This window comes from Somniosus microcephalus, chromosome 3 (assembly GCF_052327205.1).
Source record: "Somniosus microcephalus isolate GS21.2 chromosome 3, FLI_Smic_1.0, whole genome shotgun sequence".
Classification (NCBI taxonomy): Eukaryota; Metazoa; Chordata; class Chondrichthyes; order Squaliformes; family Somniosidae; genus Somniosus; species Somniosus microcephalus.
In genome coordinates this window covers 344981129-345007524 of record NC_140989.1, presented here as the reverse complement: position 1 = coordinate 345007524, position 26396 = coordinate 344981129, and the positions used below count along the sequence as shown (strand labels likewise).

Here is a 26396-nt window from a genome sequence, read left to right as displayed (position 1 = left end):
AGATGGCGGAGGATGAGCCATTGAATGTGGAGGCTGGTGGGGTGAAAGGTGAGGACAAGGGGAACTCTATATCGTGGTTCCGGGAGGGAGGGGCAGGGGTGAGGGCAGAAGTGCGGGAGATAGAACGGACACAGTCGAGGGCCGTGTCAACCACAGTAGAGGGGAATCCTCGGTTGAGGAAAAAGGAAGACATGTCGGAAATACTGGTATGGAAGGTGGCATCCGTCGGAGCAGATGTGGCGGAGACAGAGAAACTGGGAGAGTGGAATAGAGTCCTTACAGGAGGCGGGGTGGGAGGAAGTGTAGTCCAGGTAGCTGTGGGAGTCAGTGGGTTTGTAGTGACTGTTTGTTTGTCAATTCACTACAATTGACAAACATTCACTACATGCCCACTGACTTCCACAGCTACCTGGACTACACTTCCTCCCACCCCGCCTCCTGTAATGACTCTATTCCATTTTCCCAGTTTCTCCGTCTCCGCCGCATCTGCTCAGACGATGCCACCTTCCATACCAGTACTTCCGACATGTCTTCCTTTTTCCTCAACTGAGGATTCCCCTCTACTGTGGTTGACATGGCCCTCGACCGTGTCCGTTCTATTTCCCGCACTTCTGCCCCTCACTCCTGCCCCTCACTCCTGCCCCTCCCTCCCGGAACCGCGTTCGAGTTCCCCTTGTCCTCACCTTTCACCCCACCAGCCTCCACATTCAACGGATCATCCTCCGCCATCTCCAGCGTGATCCCACCACCAAACGCATCTTCCCCTCACCTCCCCTTTCAGCATTCCGTAGGGACCACTCCCTCTGCGAAACCCTAGTCCACTCCTCTATCATCCCCAGCACCCCTTCCCCTTCGCCCGGTACCTTCCTGTGCAAGCGCAGGAGATGCAACACCTGCCCTTATACCTACCCCCTTCCCACTGTCCAGGGTCCCAAACACCCCTTCCAGGTGAAACAACAATTTACTTGTACTTCTTGCAATCTAGTATACTGTATTCACTGCTCACGATGTGGTCTCCTCTACATTGGGGAGACCAAACGCCGATTGGGTGACCGCTTTGCGGAACACCTCCGTTCAGTCCGTAAGGGTGACCCCGAGCTCCCGGTCACCTGTCACTTTAATTCACCGCTCCATTCCCACTCGGACCTCACCGTCTCGGCCTCTTGCATTGTTCCACGGAAACCCAGCGTAAGCTCGAGCACCAGCACCTCATCTTTCGATTAGGCACTCTACAGCCCGCTGGACTCAACATAGAGTTCAACAATTTCAGATCATAACCTCGGCCCCCATCACATATATATATTTTCCTTTTTTTATCCACACTTTTTGTTTGGCCTTTTTTCCTTCCCTCCCACATGGCAACTGTCCTTCATTCTGCCAGCGCAATTCACACTTCATCTAGAGCCATCCTTTATTCCTTAACCTGTCCCATGACCACCTCCTCTTGCCTTGAATATCTCAATGTCTCTTACACTCTCCTGCTTTCTATCCTATCACTGACCTTCCCTTTTGTTCTTTCACCCCCCTCCCTTTTCCCAGCCACTTGCTTTCCATTTCCTGCTTTTTTTCAGTTCTGATGAAAGGTCTTCGACCCGAAACGTTAACTCTGTTTCTCTCTCCACGGATGCTGCCTGGCCTGCTGAGTTTTTCCAGCGGTTTCTGTTGTTATTTTGGATTTCCAGCATCCGCAGTATTTTGCTATTGAAACAATAGGGGGAAGTGCTTTTAACATAACATATATATATTTTTGCTTTATCATTAAAGAATTTTAACACTGTTACACATTCAAAATGTTCAGATCATTTACTAAAAATAGCAGCTCCTATGTTAGAAATAATCCATTACTATTTATATTTGCAGTGGGAATCAGTCTGTTTTGGAGACTAATCAGACTGAGTGCCACTGACGCCAATATTATGGAGTTACTGTGCTTGCAAAGGGAGCCCTTTGATGTCACCTGGGTGTGTCCACCCAATTAATGCAACTTTAATGGAGGACATACAGGGATGCACAGAGGTGTCCTGTCATTTTTATATACAGTAATCTAATATTTTTAAAACCAGACACTTAACAGAAGCGTTTGCTGCCAATTTTGCTTACCTGTAGATTTGCCCTCGTTTAAATATGCATCAGTAGCTCGTGCATAATACTTAATTGAAGTATCTAAACCATATATGTAGATAATTGATTGATTAACCTAGATTGATTCTACAAGCTGTATTATCAAATACAGAAATTCACTATTCGATAAATTGTATTTAAAGCATTGTTTAGGAATATGCAAAATAAAAAGTTTGCCTGAGGAAATTGAACGTTCTACTCAATTTTAACAAAATATTCACAGCACAAATTTCACTGACTGTTTTGGAAGTTTAAAAAAAAAATGAGTAGTGCTACTTTTCCAGTTTAACAGTTGATCGACTGAGAAACTGATCGATTTAAGTAATATATTTTCAGTGCTTTTTGTGCTGGACTGTTTGAGGCACTAAATCAGCCTGATCCTGTTGGAAAAGCTGCTATAGTTTTGCTTGAGCAACTGAATAAACCTCTAGTCTACACCCATTTCTAATTTTTGTTTTGTATTGCTTTTCTAGATTTCCTGCTTATTTTATGGTATTGGAATGCAATTGGAGACATATACTTTATTATCCACCATTTGACAGCGCTGTATGCTTACTACTATGTGCTGGTGAGTGCCATATTAGACAATAGCCGTATTTGTGGGCAAGAAAGGACCAAGGGGAAACGGCAACAGGCTTGTGCTTCAGGCAGTAGATTTTATTCGCAGTTTACAAGTTCAAATTAATTGGCCAATAATGAGGAAATAACCAAATGTAGTGGTTGAATTAATAAATGTTATGGCTCACCATTGAATTGAGTTCACCGAGTACTTGGTAACTTTCTAAAAATGACTCGTGGAATTAAATTTGCATTAACAAGTGAACGTGCTTTGCACTCGTGTTAGCATAATCACTGCGGAGAAAGAACTCGCATTTATATACCAGATGTCTCAAACATCCCAAAGCACGTCACAGGCAATTAAATTACTTGTGGGTAAACTTGGAAGCCAATTTGTGAACAGTGTGAAAAGATATCCTGAATGTCTTGTTGTCTGAAATAGGTTTTGACAACATATTACTTCACAGATCACAGAAATCACAGAAACCCCACAGTGCAGATAGAGACCATTTTGGCCCATCGAGCCTGCACCGACACATATATCCCACCCAATCCCCGTAACCCCTACACATCCCACCCTAAATCCCTGTAACCCCACGTATTTAATCCCCCTAACACTAAGGGTCAATTTATCATAGCCAATCAACCTAACCTGCACATCTTTGGACTGTGGGAGGAAACCGGAGCACCCGGAGAAAACCCACGCAAACACGGGGAGAATGTGCAAACTCCACACAGACAGTCGCCCGAGGCCGGATTCGAACCCGGGTCTCTGGCGCTGTGAGGCAACAGTGCTAACCACTATGCCACCGTGCTTGTGTATTTCTATTTTTCTGTTCCCCCTACCCCCTGCACTAATAGGGGTGTGACATTTTAGGTTTCAACATTCAATAAAATATTTAGAGCCAAAATTCAAATCATTTGTAGTTTTTTTTTTTTTTTTAATTCTCATTTCTGAACCAATGAACTGGGATGTCATTTGCCATCCGTAATATAGGTCAAGGATTTACTATTAATGTTGTTAAAACCGCATTTCCTGTTTTGACTTCAGAATTCCACAGTATTAGTGTGAGATATTCCTGTAACAGTACATCCTGTCTATCTGACAGGAATTGATTCTCATTGAGGGATTTGCTGTAACAAAAACCTAGATTGAAATGGATGTGGTAGTGCAGCACGTTGTTGCTGAATGGGATTTTCCCCACATTCTGAATTCCCCACTCGGCCTTGACCTAGGCATCGGATTCGGACACGACAAAGGCACATTCAGCCCAGTCGACCCTGCAAAGTCTTCCTCACTAACATCTGGGGACAGGTGCCAAAGTTGGGAGAGCTGTCCCATAGTCTAGTCAAGCAACAACCTGACACTGTCATACTCACAGAATCATATCTTTCAGCCAATGTCCCAGACTCCTCCATCACTATCCCTGGATATGTCCTGTCCCACCGGCAGGACAGATCCACCAGAAGTGGGGGCAAAGTGGTATACAGTCGCTGGGTGTGTCACTGGGAGTCCTCAACATTGTCTGCGGACCCCATGAAGTCTTGTGGCTTCAGGTGAAACATGGGCAAGGAAACCTCCTACTGATTATCACCTACCACCCTCCCCCAGCTGATGAAGTATGCCCCTACGTTGAACACCACTTGGAGGAAGCACTGAGGGTAGCAAGAGTACGGAATTTACTCTAGGTGGGGGACTTCAATGTCCATCATCTAGAAGGCCTCGGTAGTACCACCACTGACCGAGCTGGCCGAGTCCTGAAGGACATAGCTGCCAGATTGGGCCTGCAGCAAGTAGTGAGAGAACCAACGCGAAGGAATAAACTACTTGACTTCGTCCTCCTGTCGCAGATGCATCTGCCCATGACAACATTGGTAGGAGTTCCGTCTTCACGCTGAGGACACCATCCATCGTGTTGTGTGGCACTACCTCTGTGCTAAATGGGATAGATTCAGAACTAGCAGCTCAAAACTGGACATCCATGAGGCCCTGTGGGCCATCAGCAGCAGAATTGTATTCCACTGCAATCTATAGCCTCATTGTCCGGCATATTCCTCACTCCTCCATCACCATCAAGCCAGACGACCAACCCTGTTTCAATGAGTAGTGTAGAATAACATGCCAAGAGGAGCACCAGACGTACCTGAAAATGAGGTGCCAACCTGATGAAGCTGCAACACAGGACTACAAGCATGCTAAACAGCGGAAGCAACTTGCTAGAGACAAAGCTAAACGATCCTGCAACCAACAGATCAGATCAAAGCTCTGCAGTCCTGCCACATCCAGTCGTGAATGGTGGTGGACAATTAAACAACTAACGGGCGGAGGAGGCTCCAATAATATCCCCATCCTCAATGATGGCGGAGCCCAGCATGTGAGTGCAAAAGACAAGGCTGAAGCGTTTGCAACCATCTTCAGCCAGAAATGCCGAGTGGATGAATCTTCTCGGTCTCTTTGAGGACACCACCATCACAGATGCCAATATATAGTCAATTCACGTGATATCAAGAAATGGCTGGACTATGTGGCCCCCAGCAACACCCGGCTCTAGTGCTGAAGACCTGTGCTCCAGAACTAGCCATGCCTCTAGCCTAACTATTCCAGTACAGCTACAACACTGGCATCTACCTGACAATGTGAAAAATTGCCAGGTATGTCCTGTCCCCAAAAAGCAGGACAAAACTAACCCAGCCAATTACTGCCCCATCAGCCTACTCTTCGTCATTAGCAAAGTGATGGAAGAAATAGTCAACAGTGCTGTCAAGCGACACTCGCCAATAACCTGCTCACTGATGCTCAGCTTGGGTTCTGCCATGACAACTCTGCTCCAGACCTCATTACTGCCTTGGTCCAAACATGGGCAAAAGAGCTGAAATTCTGGAGGTGAGGTGAGAGTGACTGCCCTTGACATCAAGGCAGCATTTAACAGAGTGTGGCACCAAGGAGCCCTAGTAAAACTGAAGTCAATGGGGATCAGGAGGCAAACTCTCCAGTGCCTGAAGACATACCTAGCAAAAAGGAAGATCGTTGTGGTTGTTGGTTCCTCCGTGCAGCCTCCCAATCATCTTCAGCTGTTTTATCAATGACCTTACTTCCATCATAAGGTCAGAAATGGGGCTGTTCGATGATGACTGCACAGTGTTCAGTTCCATTCGCAATTCCTCTGACAATGAAGCAATCCATGACCGCAGCAGGACCTGAACAACATTCAGATTTGGGCTGATAAGTGGCAAGTAACATTCGTGCCACACAAGTGCCAGGCAATGACCAGCTCCAACAAGCGAGTCTCGAACCTTCTTTCCACCGCCCCCCCCCCCCCCCACTTGATTGGCATTACCATTGCTGAATCCACCACCGTCAACATCCTGTGGGTCACCATTGACCAGAAACTCAACTGGACCAGCCACATAAATGCCATGACAACTAGAACATGTCAGAGGCTGGGTATTCTGCGACAAGTGGCTCACCTTCTGATTCCTGAAAGCCCCTCCACCACCTACAAGGCACAAGTCAGGATTCTGAAGGAATACTCTCCACTTGCCTGGATGTGTGCAGCTGCAACAGCACTCAAGAAGCTTGTTTTAATAAAAGCAGTCCACTTGATTGGCAGCCCATCTACTCCCTTCACCACCACACATTGTGACTGCACAGGTAGCAACTCGACAAGACTTCTTCGACGGCACCTCCCAAACCTACGATCTCTACCACCTAGAAGGACGAGGGCAGCAGGTGCGTGGGAATACGATCACTTCCAAGTCGCACGCCATCCTGACTTGGAAATATATCGCTAAGTCAAAATCCTGGAATTCCCTATCTGACAGCACTGTGAAAATACCTTCACCACATGGACTGCAGCGGTTCAAGAAAGCCCCTCGCCACCACCTTCTCAAAGGCAACTAGGGATGGGTAACAAATGCTGGCCTTGCTAGTGACGCCCACATCCCAAGAATGGGGAAAAAATGGGTATGCTTGTAATTCTCAAACATTGTGTACAGTGGAAAGGGAAGGGGTATAATTCCCACTTTGGTTCCTGTAATGTTAAAATTGGAGAAGTTGGGGCTCTTTCATCTCTTCTCTTCCTCCCTCCCCGGGTCCTTTCCTGAATGTTGTAACTTGTGTGCTGGTGTAGTAAGAGTTTCTATAGATATTTATAAAAGAAAAGAGTTAACAAAGTGAGCGTTGGTCCTATAAAAAGTGAGTCTGGGGAATTAATAATGGAAAATAAGGAGATGGCAGTTGATTGAACGGGTATTTTGCATCGGTCTTCACCTATAGAGGATACAAGTAACATCGCAGAAATAGCTGTAAACCAGGAAATGGAAGGAAGGGAAGAACTCAAGAAAATTATAATCACCAGGGAAGTGATACTGAGCAAATTGTTGGAGCTGCGGGCTGACAAGTCCCCGGGTCCTGATGGACTTCATCCGAAGGCCTTAAAAGAAGTGGCTAGGGCGTTGGTTTTAATTTTCCAAAATTCCCTAGATTCAGGGAAGGTTCCATTAGATTGGAAAATAGCGAATGTAACTCTTTTATTCAAAAAGGGAGGGAGACAGAAAGCAGGAAACTACAGGCCAGTTAGCTTAACATCTGTCATAGGGAAGATGTTAGAAGCTATTCAAGACGTTCTAGCAGGGCACTTGGAAAAGTTCAAACTAATCAGTCAGAGTCAACATGGTTTTGTGAAAGGGAAAACATGTTTAACCAATTTATTGCAGTTCTTTGAGGAAGTAACATGTGCTGTGGATAAAGGGGAACCGGTGGAGGTACTGTACTTGGATTTCCAGAACGCATTTGATAAGGTGCCACATCAAAGGTTATTGCGGAAAATAAAAGCTCATGGTGTAGGGGGTAACATATTGGCATGGATAGAAGATTGGCTAGCTAACAAGAAACAGAGTAGGCATAAATGGGTCATTTTCTGATTGGCAAGATGTAACGAGTGGTCTTCTTGGGCAGTCCCTTGGAACCGAGGATGACTTGCTTCCACATTAAAAATGAGTTCTCGGGTGACTGAGTCTAATGCGGGACCTACAGTCTCTGTCACAGGTGGGGTAGACGGTGGTTGAAGGGGCGGGTGGGTGGGGTGCTTGGGTTGACGTGCGCTGCCTGCGCTTGGCTTCTGCTTGCTCCCGGCGAAGAGACTCGGTGTTTGGCGCCTTCCCGGATGCTTCTCCTCCACTTTGTGCGGTCTTGGGCCAGGAATTCCCAGGTGTTGGTGGGGATATTACACTTTTTCAAGGAGGCTTTGAGGGTGTCCTTGAAGCATTTCCTCTGCCCACCTGGGGCTCACTTGCCGTGTCGGAGTTCCGAGTAGAGCGCTTGTTTTGGGAGTCTCGTATCGGGCATGCGGACAATGTGACCTGTCCATCGGAGCTGATTGAGTGTGGTCAAAGCTTCGATGCTAGGGATGTTGGCCTGAACAAGAACACTGACGGTGCGCCTATCCTGCCAATGGATTTGCAGGATCTTGCGGAGGCAGCGTTGGTGGTACCTTTCCAGTGCTTTGAGGTGCCTGCTGTCCATGGTCCATGTCTCTGAGGCATACAGCAGGGTGGGTATCACTGCTGCTCTGTAGACCATGAGCTTAGTGCCGGGTTTGAGGTCCTGTTCTTCAAACCCTCTCTTCCTCAGGCGACTGAAGACTCCACTGGCACACTGAAGGCGGTGTTGGACTTCATCGTCGGCGTCTGCCCTTGTTGACAGTAAGCTCCCGAGGTATGGAAAGTTGTCCAAGGCCTTGTCGTGGATTTTGATAATCGGGGGGCAGTACTGTGTGGCAGGGGCAGGTTGGCAGAGGACCTTTGTCTTACGGATGTTTAGTGTAAGGCCCATGCTCTCATACGCTTCGGTGAAGGTGTTGATGATGGTTTGGAATTCGACTTCCGAGTGAGCGCAGACGCAAACGTCGTCTGCATACTGTAATTCGACGACAGGATGGGACGACCTTGGATCTGGACTGGAGGCGACAGAAGTTGAACAGTTTCCCGTTTGTTCTTAAATTAGCTCCACTCCAGCGGGGAGCTTACTGAGGGTGAGATGGAGCATTGCAACAAGGAAGATCGAGAAGAGCATTGGTGCGATGACACAGCCTTGCTTGACCCCGGTTCGTACGTGAATTGGGTCTGTGGTGGACCCGTTGGTTAGGATCACGGCTTGCATGTCGTCATGAAGCAGGCGGAGGATGGTGACAAACTTTTGAGGGCAGCCGAATTTGAGGAGGACATGCCATAATCCCTCACCGTTGACTGTGTCGACAGCCTTTGTGAGATCAAAGAAGGCCATGTGCAGCGGTTGGTGCTGTTCCCTGCATTTCTTTTGTAATTGACGGGCAGTGAAGACCATGTCCATTGTGCCCCTTAGTGGGCGGAATCTGCATTGCGACTCTGGGAGGAGCTCTTCGGCCACTGGGAGAACGCGATTGAGGAGGATTCTTGTGGTGTGCCACAGGGATCCGTGCTGGAGCCTCAACATTTTACCATGTGTATAAATGACTTGGATGATTGACTGACGGTATGGTTGCTAAATTTGCTGATGACACAAAGATAGGTAGGAAAGTAAATTGTGAAGAGGACATGAGGCTACAAAGGGATATGGATAGGTTAAGTGAGTGGGCAAAGATCTGGCAAATGGAGTATAATGTGGGAAAATGTGAAGTCCATTTTGGCAGGAAGAATAAAAAAGAAGCATATTATCTAAATGGTGAGAGATTGCAGAGGGATCTGGGTGTCCTAGTGCATGAATCGCAAAAGGTTACTATGCAGGTACAGAAGTAATTAGGAAAGCTAATAGAATGTTATCGTTTATTGCAAGGGGAGTTGAATACAAAAGTAGGGAGGTTATGCTTCAGTTATACAGGGCATTGGTGAGACCACATCTGGAGTACTGTGTACAGTATTGGTCTTATTTAAGGAAGGATGTAAATGCGTTGGAAGCAGTTCAGAGAAGGTTTACTGGACTAATACCTGGAATGGGCGGGTTATCTTATGAGGAAAGGTTGGACAGGCTAGGCTTGTATCCGCTGGAGTTTAGAAGAGTAAGAGGTGACTTGATTGAAACATACAAGATCCTGAGGGGTCTGGACAGGGTGGATGTGGAGAGGATGTTTCCTCTTGTGGGAGAATCTAGAACTAGGAGTCACTGTTTAAAAATGAGTGGTCGCCCATTTAAGACACATGAGGTGAAATTTTTTCTCGGGAGGGTCATGAGTCTTTGGAATTCTCTTCCTCCAGAGGGCGGTGGAAGCAGAGTCTTTGAATATTTTTAAGGCAGAGGTAGATAGATTCTTGGTAAGCAAGGGGGTGGAAAGTTATCGGGGGTAGGCGGGAATGTGGAGTAATCAGATCAGCCATGATCTTATTGAATGGCGGAGCAGGCTCGAGGGGCCGAATGGCCTACTCCTGCTCCTAATTCGTATGTTCGTGTATGGTTTCATGGGTGGAAAAAGACTCCCAAGTGGCCATTCTTCTTGGGATAAACCTGTCTCGAACCTTGGTTAGACCACACTTGGAGTACTGTGTACAGTTCTGCCGCCATATTATAAAAAGGATATATAGGGTGCAGAGCAGATTTACCCGAAATGCGAGGGTATACATATTGGGAAAGGATGAACAGGCTGGCTCTCTTTTCTCTTGGGGGAAAAAAGGCTGAGGGGTGACCTAATAGAGGTCTTTAAAATTATGAAAGGTTTTGATAGAGTGGATACAGAGAGAGTGTTTCCACTTGTGGGGAAGAGCATAACTAGAGGCCATCAATATAAGATAATCACCAAGAAATCCAATAGGGAATTCAGAAGAAACTTCTTTACCCAGAGAGTGGTGAGAATGTGGAGCTCGCTACCACAGGGAGTGGTTGAAGTGAATAGTATAGATGCATTTAAGGGGAGGCTAGACAAGCATATGAGGGAGGAGGGAATAGAGGGTTATGCTGATGGAGTTAGATGAGGAAAGACTGGAGGAGGCTCGAGTGGAGCATAAACGCCGGCATGGACTAGTTGGGCCGAATGGCCTGTTTGTGCCGTATATCCTATGTAACTGCCAGGAATGGAAATCCTGGCTATTTTGTTTCATCTCCTCCGCTAGGGACACGAAGGATGATTGTAACGTCCCATTTACTGACCTAGATAAGATCAGCTAACTCCACACAGGGCTGTGATTTGGACCTGGGACATTCCTGGTATATTTGCCCACTGAGCTGATCATGGTAATTTACTAAACACACTCCAGCATTTAATTTTGAGTTACATCACCCTACTTCTTTAGAATCTGTAGAGTTGCAGAGATCTGGAAGAATGGGTGAATTTAGGGTGCTTTTTATATTTAACACTTTGATAGTTTGGATTGCAGGAGATGACTTTCTTCCCACCCCCATTTACAACTCCCTAATCCCAATAGCAGAATCATGGACTTGTGAAAGATGGGTCTACGATTCTGCTGCCTGGATAAGGAAAACGGTTTAGCAACGCAAATATGGAGAGGGGCACACAGGATTACTTTCTCCATGAGTTCAAGCTATAGAAGTGCTATATGTAGAAGTGAGTGCTGGATGTAATTAGCCCAGTGTCTTGGTTGTGTTTAAAAGTTGGAACTGAAACAGAGAAAGTGTGAAGTTGGGGGTTCAGGATTTTCTTCTTCCCTTCCCTTTACAAACCAGAGGTGGGAAAGGGGGGTAAAACATGAAAATCCCTTGAGGACAGAAATCCTGAGAAGCAGGGAAAAGGATTAATGTGTTGAAATACAGAGAGACTAATGGTAATGGAATTCAGACAAAAGTAGGTCAGGTCGGTGAAAGTGGGAGGAAAATTTGAGAGGGAAAACTGGATAAAAGAATGTTGGGAGTACATTTTGTGGAAGAGTGTGTGGTAAGTAAAATGTGTACTCTTGATGTCTTTTAATGACTACTTTACTGGAGATTTGTGCCGTGCTTATATACTCGACGCAAAGTCTGTAGTTCCTTAAAACTGACTGACTAACTTCTCTGGTTTTAAAACTTGGTGCGCTATAATTATACACAATAAATAATGCATCTTTTGTTGCAACTGAAACCTTTTGCAGGGCTGTGAATTGGCAGTTTAGTATTCTAAAATGTCTTGCCATATTGGAGTTATGGGAAGTCGCTATGGCTTTAGTCTTGCCTCTGGCTGTTCACCCTTGGTCCAAAGATTTGGGAGATTTGCGTCACTGGGTTAGCTGATTTATCTCACTATTTTGGTATTTTTGCATGCAGTGTTTTATTGTAAGTGGGACTTAAATTAACATTCTTCTTCATCTCTGTCTTTACCTATTGTAATTGTGCATGTTGTTGCATTTGTGTCTTCAGTACTGCATGTGTCTTTGTGTGTGATCCCAGGGTTCAATTTTGCTGCTAGGAACATCTTGACTAAAATAAGGCAGTTCCCAGTTTTAAGATGCCCTGTCTCCTAGTTTCTATTCCCTTGCCACTCCTCTCCTGAAATTTATGACTGGTGCTGGGGTACAGTTCCACAGGTGGTGGTATCCATCGAGGGCCTGGTCTAAGCGGTCTTGTGAGCCTAAACTGTGTATGCTAGTAGGTTGTTCAGCGGTAGGGATCCTGTCTTCATCTGTGCACACTTACAGGGGTCACTGAACAGGTTGATAATTTCTGCTCCCTCCCCTTCCAGAGCTATTTATCCCAATTGTCGTATTCCTGTCGGTGTTCTGGTAGAGACCAGCTAACTCGGTAGCCAGGTGAAACTGAAGATCTCACAGGTCTGTTAGGCTCAGCACCCCACTGTGGGATGGATTTACCCATTGAGCCAATGGGATGCTTGCTTTGAAGATTTTTTTTTTTTGCCCTGTTTATTTTGCGGTCACCTCCATACACGAATAGGACAGGCAGTAAACACTCCATTGCCTCTGTAGAGAGGTGCCTGATGAGGTTGGTCAATTTAAAAATAGGCTAATTGAAAAGCTCATCTATGAATTAACTTTAATGCTGGCCTGTTTGATTTTGATGCATGAACATATTGCTGTATCATTTTGTGCCTAACCAAGGTACTGTTCTAAATTGAGCCCAAACTAATAAACTTGAGTAGCGACCCACTACCACAGTTTAGTATGAATAAAAATGATTAATTAATCACTCTCTTCATTGAGCATTAACTGTTGCCCAATTCTGATTTTTGAATACGGCTCCTACATTTAAAACCATTTGCAGTTGGACAATGCAGACCCATTGTGATTCTGTGTGCAAATGTCTGCTTGCTTTAAATTATCCATCCAGAAATGTAAACCATAACATCACCTCAGGATGCAGTTGCACTATTACTGAGAGTGTTTCTACTTTGCAGCAACAAAAATGAGAATATAACTCTGCAGTCTTTCATAGAAACCTAGAAGAAAGGAGCAGGAATAGGCCATTCGGCCCCTCGAGCCTGCTCCGCCATTTAATGAGATCATGGCTGATCATCCAAATTCAGTACCCGGTCCCTGCTTTCTCCTCATACCCCTTGATCCCTTTAGCCTTAAGAAATATATCTAACTCCTTCTTGAATATATTTAATGAATTGGCCTCAACTGCCTTTTGTGGTTGAGAATTCCACAGGTTCACCACTCTGGGTGAAAAAATTCCTCCTCATCTCTGTCCTAAATGGCTTACCTCTTATCCTTAGACTGTGACCCCTGGTTCTGGACTCCCCCACCATCGGGAACATCCTTCCTGCATGTAGTCTGTCTAGTCCTGTTAGAATTTTATAAGTTTCAATGAGATCCCCTCTCATTCTTCTAAACTCCAGCGAATATAAGCCCAATCGACCCAGTCATTCCTGCCATCTCAGGTGAATCTTCGCTGCACTCCCTCCATGGCAAGAACATCCTTCCTCAGATAAGGCGACCAAAACTGCACACAATACTCAAGGTGTGGTCTCACCAAGGCCCTGTACAACTGCAGCAAGACGTCCTTGCTCCTGTACTCGAATCCTCTCGCTATGAAGGCCAACATACCATTTGCCTTCTTAACCGCCTGCTGCACCTGCATGCTTACCTTCAGCAACTGGTGCACAAGGACACCCAGGTCCCGTTGCACTTCCCCTTCTCCCAATCTATTGCCGTTCAGATAATAATCTGCCTTCCAACGTGGATAACCTCGCATTTATCCACATTATACTGCATCTGCCCAATCACCCAACCTGTCCAAATCATACTGGAGTTTCTCGGTATCCTCCTCAAAGCACACGCGCCCACCCAGCTTTGTGTCATCTGCAAACTTGGAGATATTACATCTAGTTCCCTTGTCTAGATCATTAATATATATTGTGAATAGTGCGATTTGCTGACCGGCATTGCAGCAAGGCCTTGCTGACTGTGAATCATATTTTGGCACTTTCCAATAGCACAGTATAACTGTCGCCAAAGTTCTTTCATTTAAAAACAAAATGCCCACCAGTGCAAATTGCTAATAAAGGAAAATGTCCACAGCTCACTCAGGTTTCTGACACAATGGCCCCAATATTTTTTTTTACATCACCTTGTGATGGCACGCAAAGCTCTCTTCCAAACATTCTTTCCACAATAAGTAATCTTTGAACTAAAATAACTAGTGTGAACTATTTCTTTTCCTTTTGGTTTATTTCCAACATGGGAATTGATGCAAGCAAACCTTTTGGTTACTGCTTTAAGTGGCAAGGTAAAATAATGTATAAAACCTGTTGAGTGCTGAAAATGCTAATTACTGTATCTAACTACAATTTGGCATAATAAAAGTCCATAGTTTAAAGCTATATAGAGGAGGAACAATGGGAGGATTAAATTTACTAGTATATGGTTTTGAGCATGCAAGGAATGCCTCTACATGTCCTAAATGGAAAATTGAAGGCCCTACACAATGGTATCTTTTTGATAATTTGTTACAGCAGTATTAATGAGTTCCTCTGGAGGTCAGAGTTTACTTAGTCAAACGTGGAATGGTCAATTTGCATGAAATGATGTCCAGAGTTTTGTGTTTTTTGAAAAAAAGAGACCACCTGTGTTATATTAAAGATCTAATGGGGAATACTGACATTTTTACATTTACTTTGGCAGCAGAACATTGGTAACTGCTTTCTTGTAAACTCTTGAAAGGATGGTCCTTTTTTTCCCCTCTTCCCTCCATTTGGTACTGTAAATTGAAAAGTGTGAATCTATAGAGTGCAACATAGACTTAAGTGAAAACTTTTTTGTATTTAGTTGTACTGTTACTGACTCTTGGCTGCTGATGACGGCTTCTGTCTTTCTGGATTGTCTGAAAAGTGTGCGTTTCAGTCAACACCTAACGTTGTGTCTTTCCTTTCACAGTGCTAGAATGCATGTGTTTTTTGCTTCTCTGCTGCTAGCTGTAGTCCTATCTGTGTAGTTGTCTAACTTTGTCCTTTTTTCTCTAACTTACCTAATTATATACTGCAACCCCACTCCCTTTACCAGTCCAAACTAAACATGTGAAACTGCAAAATTACAAAATGATGAGAGAATCAATTTACCTAGTGAGCTTCTATACCTGTCTTGTCTGCATTTAAATGCTATTACTACACACTGAGCAATTGTATTGCCTAGTAATAATATGGACTTACCAGAATGTAGTGGTATTAGTATACAATGCTTTCAACCTCAGTTTTGAAAGGGCTTTTTTTTCCTTTTTTGCCATTGTACATTTCATGAGTTTATGCATTCATAACGCTGTAAGTATGCTTTTAATCTTTTTTTCCCTTTCAGTAGAGCTATCCGGTAAGATAACAAGATGTTTTTCCCCAGATAAGAGTACAAGTGTCTTTGTTATTAACAAGTAGTAGCTATTGATATAAAGAACGGCAGCAGCATAAAGTATATAATAATACTGCAAATTGCATGATCCATGCTTTTTATTTGGACATATTTTTCTTGCATTGTTTTTATTCCTTTGCACCATTTCTAGCTCCAAGAATGGAAAGTGGATCCTAATATTTGCCAGAACCATTTTGTAATTAGCTGCTAAGAAGTGTGCGGGAGCAACCAGCCAGGTGCTACTTGCCCACAGATGTCCCCAACAATGAAATGCTTGACTCTCCCCTGATACTTGGAATTTGATTTTTGGGGAGGGGAGTGGTAGCCAACATCCTGCGACTGTGGTGCAGCACATCAATCCGCTCCGCCACCAGAAATTATTTTATATGTCTCTTCCTGCTGTGTGAATTTCGTTATAACTTGTGCACCAACTGTCTGGTGCACAATGTCCTGCTCCCAGATCGAACTGATGTCTCTCTAGATTCTCTGTCCCTCTGTCTCTCTCCGTGTGTGTCTCTCTGTCTGTCTCTCTCTCTCTCTCTCTCTCTCTCTCTCTCTCTGTGTCTGTCAATTCAATTCAATTCAAATGCTTTATTGGCATGAAAGTTTACAGGGAACCATGTTGCCAAAGCTTACATAACAAAAAGTACAGGTTTCCAACATTCTGTAGGTGTCAAACGTTTTTGACCCTCGTTGGGTGCATTCAGTATTAATTTAAAACAGTCGGGTACATTCGGTATTGATTTAAACATTTTTTTTTTAGCGTATATATGCTATGGGTGTGCTCGTTAGTCACTCAATGTTCCTCAGGTTGTGACATGTTGTTACATATTGGGCACCAAGATATGGTCTGTCTCCCTCCCCCAGGACTATTCTTAATTTTGACAGGTCATCCAATTCTTTGAAATCTGGGGTTGTAAGGCTGAGCTTGTCAAAATATGTTTCTTGTCTCGTTGAATTTTTCGCATTTTAGGAGGAAGTGCACCTCTGTCTCAACCTCGCCGGCCAGACAGTGATCACATAATCTATTTTCTTTAGGTTGCCAGGATTTCTTGTATCTTTTCAATTGCCAGTTGGTGGTCGCTTAGTCTGTATCTGGTGAGGGTCTGTCTCTGTTTTGTGTCTCTGATGGTCGAGAGATAGTCTGCCAGTTTATATTCTCTTTTTAGGGCCCGGTAGCATTCTAATCTGCTTTGGCTTTTGGTTATTGTGTTCCAATGTTCCAGGTAGGTTTCTTTGCATTGTTTAATGATTTGGTTCACTCGGATTGGTGTTTGGGGAGCAGTGTTGGTCTGGGACTGGTCAGGGTCCGGCTGGGTAGGAGAACTTAGTTTCAGTAACAACTGACTCAGGGGACTCGTTTCTGGGTTCAGCTCTTGGATCTGGAGGGCTTTAAAATGAAGGGTGTCTGGGGAACTAGATTTGAGGTGATTTAGAAAGTTTAGTGCTCGTTTTTGGATGTTTATTATCAGTGGGTATCTGCCTAGTTCGGCTCTACATGCATTTGTTGGTGTTTTCCTTTGGGTGCGAAGAATGCTTCGGCAAAATTCTGCATGTAGCGCTTCTATTGTGTTTTTTTCCCATTTAGTGTAGCTATGGTGATTGAGTGGGCCCCATACTTCACTACCATACAGCGCAATGGGCAGGATTATACTATCAAATATTTTGAGCCAGATTTTGATTGGAATTTGGATGTTGTAGAATTTTCTTTTTATTGCATATAGGGCTCTTCGGGCTTTTTCTTTTAGTGCATTCACTGCTATGTTGAAGCTCCCTGATGCTGTAATGGTTAGACCAAGGTAAGTGTAGCTCATAGTGTGTCCTATGATGGTATCACTGAGAGTAAACTGGTATTTGTTTTCCTGACATCTGGGCCTTTTTTGAAAAATCATGATGTTGGTTTTCTTTAGATTTACTGTTAGGGCCCAATTTTGGCAGTATTTGTCGAGTAGGTCTAAATGTTGCTGTAATCCCTGTTCTGTGGGAGACAGCAGAACCAGGTCGTCCGCATAGAACAGGGATTTCACTTCCCCATCTAGGAGAAAGAGACCCGGTGACTCGCTTTGCTCCAGCTTGTCTGCTAACTCATTTATGTATATGTTGAACAGGATCGGACTCAAGTTGCAACCCTGCCGGACGCCTCTTCTCTGGGTGAAGAAACCGGTGCGTTTGTCTCCAATTTTGACACCGCATTTATTTTTCAGATACATCGATTTAATAAGGTCATAGACTTTGCCCCCTATTCCATACTGAAGAAGTTTGTAATAGAGCCCTTCGTGCCAAATAGAGTCAAAGGCTTTCTTGAAGTCAATGAAACAAGCGAATATTTTCCCATTTTTTGTTTGGTGTATATGTTTTTCAATGAGAGTGTGAAGGGTATAGATATGGTCGGTGGTGCGGTGTTTTGGAAGAAAGCCTATTTGATTTTTTTCTAAGGATATTATGTTTATTAAGAAAATCCAGTAATCTGCTATTTAGAATACTGCAGAATAACAACTGTTGACACAGATGCCACGGTAGTTGTTTGGGTCTGATTTGTTTCCACTTTTATATATGGGAGAGATGAGTCCTTGGCACCAGATATCTGGAAAACAGCCCGAACGTAATATGATGTTGAATAACTTGAGTACCGCACCCTGCATCTCCATAGTGCTGAACTTGAGCATTTCATTTTTGATGTTGTCTGGACCACAGGCTTTCTTTAGGTGGAGAGATTTTGTTTTTGTGGCCAGTTCTTTCCAAGTGATTGGGGAGTCCAGAGGGTTTTGGTTGTCTTTAATTGTTACTTCTAATGTGTGGAGTTTTTCTGTGACATGATGTTGACTTGAGTTTGATTCGTTTACTGGGATGTCTTTGTAGAGGTTTTCAAAATGTGTTCTCCAGATGTCACCATCTTGGATTGGTAATGCTTGTAATTGAGTTGTACTCAGGTTATTCCACATATCCCAGAATTGATTTTGATTAATGGAGTTTTCAATTTCTTCAAGTCTTTTGTGGGTATAGTTTTGTGTTTTGTTCCTAATGGTGTGTTTATATCTTTTGAGGGTCTCATTGTATCTAATACGCAGGTCTGGGTTGTTTGGTTGGCGATGCTTTTGGTTTGATATTTTTCTCAGGTCTTTTCTGGCATTTTTGCATTTGTGATCAAACCATTTCTCTTTTTTGTCTTTTGTAACGTTTCCTCTGCTGTTTCACAAGGTCGGCTTTTACAGCTGCCTCATGGAAGATCCTATTTATATCGTCTATGGCCATGTTTACACCATCTCTGGTGATCTCATATAGATTTTCTTTAAATTTTGATATTTTACTTGTGAGATCAGGTGAATTTAGTGCTGTGATGAATTTATCTCCACTGTCTGGGGCCCATCTGTATGTCTGGTTTAGTTTATGGAGCTTACTGGGTTCCTTTTTTGTGTCTGTAGTTTGGGCAGAAAGTTTAAGGTACACATTTATTTGGTTATGGTCTGAGAGGGGGGATTGTTGCCTGACAGTGAATGCGTTGATATCGCAGGGGTCCATGTCAGTGATTGTATAATCCACCACACTAGACCCAAGAGTTGAGGAATAGGTGAGTCTCCCTCAGGAGTCCCCTCTGAACCTACCGTTAACTATGTACAGGCCTAAGGCTCGGCAGAGTTGCACTACCTCCCTGCCGCTTTTATTTATTTCACAGTCAAGGTTGTTCCGATTTGTGATGGCTGGTGTGACATATAAAGGGGTCTGGCCAAACACATGGTTGTTGCCCTGTGGGTCTTTGAAGTCAGGTTCACATCCGGTCCTTGCGTTTAGGTCCCCACATAGTAGCACCTTTCCTTGGGCCTGGAAATGGCTGATTTCCATGTGGAGAGTTTCAAATAACTCCTCTTCAAAATATGGCGATTCTATTGGGGGTATGTAGATCGCACATAAGTAGACATCTTTTTTTTGCTATTCCTATGTTTTTATCTAATTTTAGCCATACATGTGATTTCCCCTGTTTTACCGGTGAGATGTGTTTGTCCAGTTCTCCTTTATACCACACCAAGATTCCCCCGGAGGTTCTGCCCTTGCGTACCTTAGTGTTCTTTACTGAGGGCACAATGATTTCATGGTACATTGGAGGACAGTGGGTGGGCACGTCCTTTTGACACCATGTTTCTGTTATACAATTATATTGATGTCTTTTATAGATTTTAGGAATTCTGTCTCTCTCTGTCTCTCTCTCTGTCTCTCCCCTTCATTAAGGAAGCAGTAGCAGGGCATTTGGAAAATCCTAATGCAGTCAAGCAGAGTCGGCATGGTTTTATGAAAGGGAAATCATGTTTAACAAATTTGCTGGAGTTCTTTGAGGATGTAACGAGCAGGGTGGATAAAGGTGAACCAGTAGATGTGCTGTATTTGGATTTCCAGAAGGCATTTGATAAGGTGCCACATAAAAGGTAACTGCATAAGATAAGAGCTCACGGAGTTGGGGGCAATATATTAGCATGGATCGAGAATTGGTTAAATAACAGAAAGCAGAGAGTCGGGATAAATGGGTCATTTTCTGGTTGGCAAACGGTAACTAGTGGGATGCCACAGGGATCGGTGCTGGGGCTTCAACTATTTACAATCTACATTAATGACTTGGATGAAGGGACCGAGTGTAATGTAGCCAAGTTTGCGGATGATACAAAGATGGGTGGGAAAGCAAATTGTGCAGAGGACTCAAAGAATCTGCGAAGGGATATAGACAGGCTAAGTGAGTGGGCAAACATTTGGCAGATGGAGTATAATGTGGGAAAGTGCAAGGTTATACACTTTGCAGGAAAAATAAAAAAAGCAAATTATTATTTAAATAGAGAGAGATTACAAAATGCTACAGTTCAGAGGGACCTGGGGGTCCTTGTGCATGAAACACAAAACGTTGGCATGCAGGTATAGTAAGTAATCAAAAAGGCAAATGGAATGTTGGCCTTTATTTCAAGGGTGTCAGAGTATAAAAATAGGGAAGTCCTGCTACAACTGTACAGGGTATTGGTGAGACCACACCTTGAGTACTCAGTACAGGTTTGGTCTCCTTATTTAAGGAAGGATGTACTTGCATTGGAGGCAGTTCAGAGACGATTCACTAGGTTAATTCCAGAGATGAGGGGGTTGACTTATGAGGAAAGGTTGAGCAGGCTGGGCCTATACTCATTGGAATTTAGAAGAATGAGAGGTGATATTGAAACATATAAGATACTGAAGGGGCTTGACAAGGTAGATGCAGAGAGGATGTTTCCACTCGGGGGCACAGTTTTAGAATAAAGGGTCGCCCTTTTAGAACTGAGATGAGGAGGAATTTCTTCTCTGAGGGTCGTAAATCTGTGGAATTTTCTGCCCCAGAGAGCCGTGGAGGCTGGGTCATTAAATACATTTAAGGTGGAGATGGACAGATTTTTGCAAGATAAGGGAGTGAAGGGTTATAGGGAGCGGGCAGGGAAGTGGCTTTGAGCCCAAGTTCAGCCATGTTCTTATTGAATGGCAGAGCAGGCTCGAGGGGCCAAGTGTCCGATTCATGCTCCTATTTCTTATGTTATGTTCTCTCTCGCACGCACGCACGCACGCACGCACGCACACACACAGTCAGTCGGTGTTCTTGCTCGCTCAGTCCTCCCCTGGCCCTCGCTCCCCGTGGTCCAGAATCGAAGTAAAAACAATGTTTCAAAAGGTTGTAAGAAAGCCGTAGGAAGAAAGACTTGCATTTATATAGCAGCTTTTACGACCTCGGGACGTCCCAAAACGCTTTACAGCCAATGAAGCGCTTTTGAAGTGTAGCCACTGTCGTAATGTTGGAAACGCAGCAGCCAATTTATACAAAACTAGCTCCTGCAAACAGCAATGAGATGATGACCAGATACTGTGTTTTTGTTACGTTGATTGAGGGATAAATATTGGCCAAGACACCGAGGATAACTCCCCTGCTCTTTGATATAGTGTCATGGGATCTTTTACGTCCACCTGAGAGAGCAGACGGGGCCTCGGTTTAACATCTCATCCGAAAGACGTCATCTCCAACAGTGCAGCACTCCCTCAGCACTGCACTGGAGTGTCAACCTAGATTTTTGTGCTCAAGTCTCTCTGGCGTGGGACTTGAACCCACAACCTTCTGACTCCGAGGCAAGGGTGCTACCCACTGATCCACTGGTGAAAACTATGCTAGTGTTGGCCTAGTTTGACACTTTTGATAGTGGTGGAGGAAGCAAGTAGCACTCTGATGCTCTTCCTGCCTTTCACTGTCCTCTTTGTTATCCAATTCTGCAAAATTCTGACACCACCACACAACCTAAAACTTCCCCAATTTTTCTGCACAGTGGGATCAGGATCCAGCTTGCCTTTGAACACATTACTGGGCAGGACTGATGAAACCGCTCAGTGTCAAATCAATTTTGAGCCATTGGTCGTGCATCCCTTTTGAAGGCTATTGTGAAGCTCCTAATTCATTAAAAATCCAGTCCCAGTTCCACCCTCTACAGAATTAGAACAGGTAGAAGTGGTATACCATCACGGAAAAGGGAAAATAACCAAAGAAATCTGCACTCTACTGAGTGTCCTGGTAAAGTAAATAGCACTGCATCCTACTATCTCCACTGATGGTTTCATGAAAAGTGCACCCACCGCTCACCTAGGTGAGGATTTTTGAGGTGCCTTGTGTTCTTACCACTTCCTCAGTGAAAGTCTCTCCCCCTTTTTTTCCTGAGGCGCTTGGAATTGGGAAAGCCAGAATCTTGATTTTAGCTAATGAACTGCTATGTTCTTTCTTTAAAGAGATATAAACGTTGGATCATGATAAATAAGCAGCTGTATTTATCACTATCTATGCCAGGCTTTCTGAGAAATACGCTTTGCTCCATTCTGTACCTCGTCCTCATGAATAAATGGCAAATGTCATCAACAACAGTTATCATTTTGCTGATAAACACTGGTGAAGAAGCTGTTGCCTTTCAGAGAGAGAGTTGAGCAGCAACTGAATCATCATAGACAAAAATAGAAAGGATTGGACTGCGAGTTTGCAAATGGGTTAACCTGATATATGCCTTACCTAGTTGAAAGAACTGACCATGGCATAGTAAGATAGCCTTGTTCTGGTTTTTAAAACTCTGAAATGAGCGATTCCACTGACTTCCTTGAATGTATATCCTGCCTGTAATAGGTGGAGAACTACTATAATTTTTATTGTGTGTGTATATGTTCTCATTCTCATTGCATTGCTCACAGTAAATCAGAGGATATTTCTCTTTCTCGCCTGTCTGTCCATCTTCATATTGCTGTTTCAGTGCGTTTGGTAAATTGTATTACATAGAACATAGAAGATAGGAGCAGGAGTAGGCCATTCGGCCCCTCGAGCCTGCTCCGCCATTCAGTACGATCATGGCTGATCATCCAAATTCAGTACCCTGTCCCTGCTTTCTCCCCATACCCCTTGATCCCTTTAGCCTTAAGAAATATATCCAATCCTTCTTGAATATATTTAATGAATTGGCCTCTACTGCCTTCTGTGGTAGAGAATTCCACAGGTTCGCCACTTTCTGGGCGAAGAAATTCCTCCTCATTTCTGTCCTAAATGGCTTACCCCTTAGACTGTGACCCCTGGTTCTGGACTCCCCGACCATCGGGAACATCCTTCCTGCATCTAGTCTGTCCAGTCCTGTCGGAATTTTATAAGTTTCAATGAGATCCCCTCATTCTTCTAAACTCCAGTGAGTATAAGCCCAATCGACCCAATCTCTCCTCGTACGTCATTCCTGCCATCCCAGGTATCAGCCTGGTGAATCTTCGCTGAACTCCTTCCATGGCAAGAACATTCTTCTTCAGATAAGGCGCCCATAACTGCACACAATACTCAAGATGTGGTCTCACCAAGGCCCTGTACAACTGCAGCAAGACATCCTTGTTCCTGTACTCAAACCCTCTCGCTACGAAGGCCAACATACCATTTGCCTTCTTAACTGCCTGCTGCACCTGCATGCTTACCTTCAGCGACTGGTGCACAAGGACATCCAGGTCTCGTTGCACTTCCCCTTCTCCCAATCTATTGCCATTCAGATAATCTGCCTTCCTGTTTTTGCCACCAAAGTGGATAACCTCGCATTTATCCATGTTCTATTGCATCTGCCATGCTTCTGCCCAATCACCCAACCTGTCCAAATCATCCTGGAGTTTCTTGGCATCCTCCTCACACAGCACACACGCCCGCCCAGCTTTGTGTCGTCTGCAAATTTGGAGATATTACATCTAGTTCCCTTGTCTAGATCATTAATATATATTGTGAAGAGCTGGGGACCAAGGACTGATCCCTGCGGTACCCCACTAGTCACTGCCTGCCACTTGCAAATAGACCCGTTTATTCCAACTCTTTGCTTTCTGTCTGCCAACCAGTTCTCTATCCAAGTCAATACCTTGCCCCTAATCCCATGTGCCTTAACTTTACACGCTAATCTCTTATGCGGGACCTTATCGAAAGCCTTCTGAAAGTCCAAATACACCACATCCACTGGTTCTCCCTTATCTATTTTACCAGTTACATCCTCACAAAATTCCAGTAGATTAGTCAAGCACGATTTACCTTTTGTAAATCCATGTTGACTTTGTCCGATCCTGTCACTGTTTTCCAAGTGCTCTGCTATTACATCTTTTATAATGGACTCTAGCATTTTCCCCACTACCGATGTCAGGCTTACTGGGTACAGGCCCATAATTACTACATAACTAACCTCATCAGACTACTGTACTAGAACAAATCTGTTATTTTGAGGCACGTCATGGCAGTTGTATTGCACTCGGCTCTGCTATAGACAATTCAAGTGGCAGGAGTAGAATTTATTGGTGAGTGTAGTAGTGGTTGTATCCAAGGTGAATTTAATATTTCCCTCTTGGTAAGGGAATTGTCAGTATGGCAGTAATTCAAGTTGATTTTAAATGACCTATGATCAGGTTAACAACAACTCCTTTCCTCAAAAGTAAGTGTTTTAGTGGAGAAGTGGAAGCTTACTCAATCAAATGGTCCCCAAAAGGGTATGACTTAATTGGGAATAATGTTAGTGTCTGCTCCATACAAGATTGTTTGGTGGGCAAGCGGCAGAAGAGGTAGGGTAAAAGTTGTTGCTCAGATTGAGTAAGGGTTGGAAGTTGTGTACCCTAGAGCTCAGTACTGGATCCACTTTATTTTTAAATACAGTATAAATGATTTGGACTTGGGCATAGAGAGCACAATCTGCCGATGACACTAAAGGATGGGGTTTGGCAGCAGCAAGTTCAGGAAGGAATGGGCAGCAAGTAGCAGATGCTACATGGTGGGAACGCCATCACCGCCAAGTTTCCCCTCCAAGTTGCACACCATCCTAACTTTGAAATATATCGCCGTTCCTTCATCGTCGCAGGGTCCCAATCCTGGAACTCCCTCCCTAACGGCACTGTGAGAGTACCTTCACCACAGGGACTACAGCAGTTCAAGAAGGTGGCTCACCACCACCACCTCAAGGGCAATTAGGGATGGGCAATAAATGCTGGCTTTGCAAGTGACGCCCACATCCCATGAACGAATATTTAAAAAAAAAAAAAAGGTGCAATTTAGTGTGGATAAGTATTCATGCATTTTGGGAGGCAAAACAAGAATTGGAAAGATGCTCAAAAGTGTAGATGAATGATAAGAGCTGGGTGTTCGAATAATAATTCCCTGCGCGTGCAAGTAGAGCAAGACATAAAGGCCAACAGTGTTTTTGGTTTTATAAATATGGGCAGAGTACAAGAGCAAAGAAATAATGATTAATTTGTACAAAACCTTGCTTAAAGAACTGTCTGTTAAGGGAAAAGCAGGTAAATACTCAAATCAGAGCAAGATTCGGGACAATGGGAAGAGAGCAGGCCAGTGGGATTTATTTTGGCAAAGAGCCAGCATCGACATGATGGGCCCAGTGAACTGTGCTGTAAACATGTGTGGTCCTGTGGAATGGTTAGAACAGAAATCTCTGCTTCATCACAAGGTTTCCCTCCTGGAACAAACCACTGATTTTGGAATCACTAGAGATCTGACTAAGATTCTTTTCCTTTCTGATGGTCAGGAGCACAATGGTGCTAATAGTCTTGAGGTCCTTCTCTTCCCTTCTGTTGATTTAAACATCGGATCACTGCTTTCCAGTAGGGGTTACTGGATAACAAGGGAGAGCAGATTGAATTTCCAATCTTCTCCACCCCAACCAAGGGACACGAAAGCCAATTGCAGTACAGCAGTAGCTGCTCCAGCTAATTCGCTGAATTTTGCATAACTCGCGGCCTGTTTGGGAAATCAAGGTTAAAGGTGAAACTAAGTTTCATCTTTTGAACAGGGTCAAGAAATGACATGCCGTGCCTGCCAACTTCCAAAACTTCTCATTGCTGTTTTGTTCGCTCAACTCGCAGAAAGGACGGTTGCCAAGTCATCATTTGTAAATGTTTTCTGTGCATATCAGTAAAACTAATAAAAAGTTCTGAAAAGAAAAACAGCCCTGATTTAAAGGCCTGAAGGCACGCAAAGACAGGCAAACTTGAAGAGCAGTGGAATGACTACAGACTTGTTATAACTTAAGTTGCAGGAATGGCCAACATCCCATCACTTTCTTGGCAGGGGTCAAATATAAAGTACGAAGAAAACACATAGTGGTGGTGGATTTAGAAATTACCGAGAGGGAATGTTTATTTTCTAGGAGTGTCTGGGGGCAACCCTTTCTTCCTTCTTCCCCCCCCCCCCCCCCCCCATTTGCCCTAATTTAAAAATAATTTACCCTGGAAAGGCTATACATGCTACAATTTGGAAATCAAGTAGTTGTATGGACATCATATGGTTGTTAGTCTGTTGGCAATCAAAACCCAGAAAGATGATGCTAATTTGTGACCTGAAACATTTTACAACACCCCCCCCCCCCCCGAACAACAGCTATTCTAACCAGCTGTACATTCCACATTTACTAGACAAAACTGGCTCCCTGTCC

At 44.1% G+C, this 26396-nt stretch overlaps 1 protein-coding gene across 4 annotated transcripts in view; it reads left to right on the top strand.

The window, feature by feature from the left end:
* The window catches only part of tlcd4a (TLC domain containing 4a), a 70188-nt gene that overhangs the window by 19736 nt on the left and 24056 nt on the right, over positions 1–26396 (top strand). For all 4 annotated transcript variants that reach the window (XM_085983276.1, XM_085983274.1, XM_085983275.1 and 1 more), the window contains exon 6: positions 2595–2689. In XM_085983276.1, coding sequence (XP_085839402.1) covers positions 2595–2689 — 95 coding nt within the window. The remainder of the gene's footprint in view (positions 1–2594; positions 2690–26396) is intronic.